The following is a 5081-nucleotide window of genomic DNA, read 5'->3' as shown; positions in this document are numbered from 1 at the left end:
CTGTACCTCACCGTTACAGACTCACATTACGTACACCTCGGCTCAGACCTCACTCACTTTCACCATCACATGCCAAGTTACCGACGCCATCCGCCGCTCCTCTTCGATGTCATTTCTGCTTCCTCTTCTCGGTGAGTTTTTATTTTTTATTTTTTTATATGACGATCAACATTATCTGTGTCTTTGATGTTCAAACCATAGTTGTAATAATAATATCTACGAACCACCACCAACTCTATTTTCTCGATGACATTTTTATTAAAAATAAAAAAGAAACAGTTTTTCTTCTCTATTTCTGATTTTCTGTTAATGTATTGAATTTGAAGTCAATCTGTTCTTTTTAGTTTGACAATTTATTATGTTAAATTTGTTATTTTTGACAATCTATTATTATTATCTTTGAGAATCTGTTATATTAAATTTTTTGTTGTACTTTTGCAGATTTTATATTTGTTCAGTTGATTTTAACTTTTAATTTGAAGGTCAACAATGTCAGCTTCATATCATGAGGTAATATTCTTATTTTGGAAAGTTTATGTTAGTAACAATTCAATATGTTGATTATTTGAAAAAAAATATTAAAATAACATAAACTGATTTTGGTTATCACAGGATGTTCAAAGCAGTGACCCAGGATTTACTAGTGCTACTCCGTCCACTTTTGAATCAGTTAGATCTTCGGGACAGTCAGAGTCGATGCCGCTGCCACAGTCGTAGTCCCAGCTACAAACACAGACACAGACGCAGCCACCATCGCTGCCGCCACGCAGTGATCAGAACAATGAAGGAACTAGATCTAAGAGGAGGAGGGGCAAAGCAAATGTTGCTGATGAGTCAACTAATCCTGGCTAGTCTGAGGAACCAGGTACAGGTAACACTAAAAAACCTATTAGACCTAGGTCTTGGACTTGGGAGCATTTTAAAAAAGATGAAAGTGGTCCTAAACCTAGGGCTATATGTAAGTGGTGTGGAGCATCTTATGCTGCTGATTCACATAAAAATGGTACTAGCAATCTTAAAAGTCACTTGTTGAGTCAGTGTAGAAAATTTCCAAAAGATTCACTTGATCCCACACAAAAAGCACTTGTTATGCAGCAACTTAAAAAAGAAGAAGGAAATGGGATGGGTAATTCTTTGATTGCTGTATCATTTGATCCTGATTTATGTAGACAAGCTCTTGCTAGAATGATAATTGTAGATAAGTTGCCTTTTAGATTTGTCGAAGGAGAGGGGTTTCGTTATTTCATGAGTGTTTTGCAGCCAAAACTCCATATTCCGGGCAGAATATTAGTTGCTAGGGATTGTTGGAACTTGTTCATGAATGAAAAACATAAGTTGAAGAGTGTCTTTATAAATTCAAATCAAAGTGTGTGTTTGACCACTGATTGTTGGACTTCTGTAAAAAATCTAAACTATCTTTGCCTCACTGCATATTTTATTAATCAAGATTGAAAGTTACAAAAGAGAATTCTTAACTTTTGTCTTATCAAGAATCATAAAGGTGAAACAATTGGTAGAAAGATAGAAAAATGTCTTTTAAATTGGAAAACAAGTAGGGTCTTTAGCATCACAGTTGATAATGCTAGTTCAAATGATATTGCCATTTGTTACTTGAAAGGTAGAATGGAGGATTGGAATTCACATCCTTTAAAAGGTAAATATTTGCATGTTAGGTGTTGTGCTCATATCTTGAACTTGGTAGTGAATGATGATTTGAGGGATATGCATTCTTCAATTAGTAAAATTAGGAATGCTGTTAGATATGTTCGTGCTTCTCCTAATCGCATGGATAGGTTCAAAAGTTGTATTAAAGAGGCTAGGATCCAATACTGCTCTTTTGTGCAATTAGATGTCCCACTAGGTAGAATTCCACTTACATAATGCTTGATAGTGCTTTAAAATTCCAAAAAGCCTTTAAGAGATTAAGTGAGAGGGATGCTGAGTTTGTAATGATGCAAGGGGGCATTCCAAAGAATGAAGATTGGGATAATGTAAGATGCTTTGTGAGGTTTTGAAGATTTTTTCTGATGTAACAAAAAAAGTCTCGGGTTCTACATTTGTGACCTCTTCTTCATATTTTCATCACTTTTGTTCAATTCTTAGTTCTTTGAAAACTTGGGCTGATAGTAATGACATATTACTTAAGGGTATGGCTACAAAAATGAAGGCTAAGCATGATAAATATTGGGGTAACTTGAGAAACATGAATATGATAATTTTTGTGGCTGTGGTACTTGACCCTAAATATAAGATTAAGTTTGTTGGTGGAGTTTTCAAAGGTTGTTTGAGAAGGAGGATGCTAATTTCTTATGTGGTAAGGTGAAGGAAGTATTCAATGGCTTGTTCAACAGCTATAGGGTTGCTCTCAATAGTGATCAAGCACACCAATCTGCACAACACAGCCAAGATGTGGATATAGATGATAGTGCCTTAGATGATGTTCACTTTGCAGCAGCATTTGAAAATAATGTACAAGCAAGTGAAAGTGTCAACACAAATGAAGTGGATTTATATCTCATGGAGTCCTTGGAGAAACCAGTTGATCCAAGTAGTTTTGATATTTTAACTTGGTGGAAAGTGAGCTCTAACAATTACAAATATCCTATTCTAAGTCAAATTGCGAGAGATATTCTAACTATGCCGGTGTCAACGGTTGCTTCTGAATCCGCCTTTAGCACTGGAGGTAGAGTGCTTAATCAATATAGAAGCTCTCTTACCCCAAAAATTGTTGAAGCTTTGATTTGTGCACAAAATTGGTTTCGAGCCAATTCATTGCCAATTGACCTTGAGGAGTCTTTTGAAGAATTTGAAAAACTTGAGAAAGGTAATGTTCTTTATTATTATGTTTTATTCTATCTACATATATTGATTAACATTACTACTTGATAATATGTTCAAGTTACTAATATTTATGTTGGGAATAAGGAGTATGACCACAATCCAATCAATCATGTGTCAAATAATTTGTTATTGTTATTATATTAAAATGTTAATATAATAAGGTCCTTAATTAAATTTAGAGATTTATCATTGTGGTAGTGATCATAATATTGAGAGATAAATCTTTTATAATTTAATCTAAATTGTTCTTGGTCATAGGATTATTAAAAAGGAAATTAGTAATCCAAAAAGATCAATATATATATAATGGTCTTCATTGGATGAAGATTAATAGATCTCATTTATTAAATTATATATATAGAAGGTGCATATAGAGATATCACCATTGAACTGACTCACATTGAGAATTCCTAATGGTTATAATTACCGCATATTTGTCAATAGGATATTCTCAAGATGAACACGGTAATAGAGTTTTCTTTGACCTGCGACTGTCATAGTAATTAACAATGTATTTATTATACTTTGATTCCGGACACCTAATACCCTAGGGTGCTAGTTGAATGGATATTGGGTATGATTTAAATACTTGTAGAATTAATGATTAGTCAATAAGGAATCCGTCAACTCTCGGTAAAGAGCTTGAGCTCTATGATTATAATGACTGAGATGAATAAAACCTTGGCCAAGGAGATTGAATGAATGAAGAAATGAGTTTCTTAAGTCATGCACAGTTCATTATAATAATGCTAACAAGTTAGAGTTTGACAATTAAACCATACTCTAAGGGTTAACCAAGAGCTGGAAAGATGGAAGGAATTATACTTTGTTCTTCTAAGGTTCTTAGTAAAAATATATTACTTCATACTATTGGGTCATTGAGGAGTGTTGCTAGATGCCAACCTTGATTAGTAAATTCAGTATGACTAATTTACTACCCGCTTAGTATTGAACCTATGGGATCATACACTAACGAGTGTTCTAATCTTTGTTGTAGAATTATTTAATTATTATTTTGATTTGATCAAATAAATAATTATATTAATTCAAAATAGAATATTGTTATATTCTTTGCTAGCACTATGAATATAATAATAGTATGATAATTGAGAATATTAAATGAGATTTGAGAATAATTAGTTATTCTATTTCTAAATTTGGATGAGATCCTAACTGATTCTGTTTCAAATTGAGTTATGATATGATTCATAAATTTGAAGGATTCAGATTTAGAATTTTAAGATATGATTCAAATTTGAATTGAGATTCAAATTTAAAATCATTAACAAATCTCATACTATATATATGTGTATGCCAAGAGTAGAGGAATCACAGAAAAGAGAGAATAACAAGAGTTTTATTCCTTTACCTCTACGCACATAAATGTATGTGAGCCTAATTCTTGGAGAAGAATTTTATGGTGTGCAAAGAGTTGCAAGAGGTTTCTCAATTTAGATCAGATGTCTATTGGTCAAGGAGTTGACAGCAAAGGTTGGTCTCGGTGTGGATACGCATAGAATCTTCGTACAATCGAAGAATAAAGCTTTTACTAAAGCGTTTAAAGGTATTTAGATCTGATTGTTTATTATTGGAATAAAGTTTAAGCACAAAAATAGATCTTTAGGATTACCTTCTTTTCTTCCGCTGCGTGTTATGAACACATGGTAATCCATCAATTTGTTTTATTATATTTTATTGTAAAACTTGAGCCAATTCCTCAACTAATAGATGAAGAAGACTCTGGTGATGAATCTGATTAGTGATCGGTGCTTCACTTCTCAGCTTGGAGTTTTTTATGTTATGTTTTTATTAAGACTTTGTTATGTTATTTATATTTATGTTGTTGAGATTTATTTAGTTGTTTTTATGTTGAAGAATTATTATTCAAAACTTGCTGTTGGATAATTGGATTGTTGGATATTTGGACATGTTGCTTTATAATGTTTTTTGGAATTTACGTTTTATTATTATGTTAGATTGTTGGACAGGTTATCAACTCTATAAATTAAGTTATTATTTTTTTTATTTAAAAAATTGCGGATCCAAACCGCTTGTAATCGGATCGGATTTCCAAAAAAAGTTCATCCAATCCAAACCGCACCGCACATAAATTAAACGTTCGGATCGGATGACTTTCTTCCTTAAAACCGATCCAAACCGCACCGCGAACACCCTAGTTGTGTCAATGTGAATGAATGCAAGCATTGGTCTCTGAATTTAGTAGAACTCTGTGATTTTTG

At 32.7% G+C, this 5081-nt stretch overlaps 1 protein-coding gene across 1 annotated transcript; it reads left to right on the top strand.

Annotated features, from left to right (window-relative positions):
• LOC110264953 lies at positions 1-4680 on the top strand. The gene is made up of 5 exons (XM_021107612.1): positions 1-131; positions 483-510; positions 613-865; positions 2320-2824; positions 4543-4680. The coding sequence occupies exons 1-5, from the start codon at positions 107-109 to the stop codon at positions 4599-4601; spliced, it is 870 nt and encodes a 289-aa protein (XP_020963271.1). The 5' UTR covers positions 1-106; the 3' UTR covers positions 4602-4680.

This window comes from Arachis ipaensis, chromosome B07 (assembly GCF_000816755.2).
Source record: "Arachis ipaensis cultivar K30076 chromosome B07, Araip1.1, whole genome shotgun sequence".
Classification (NCBI taxonomy): Eukaryota; Viridiplantae; Streptophyta; class Magnoliopsida; order Fabales; family Fabaceae; genus Arachis; species Arachis ipaensis.
The sequence above is the reverse complement of the archived record's forward strand: the minus strand, read 5'-3'. Positions and strand labels throughout refer to the sequence as shown.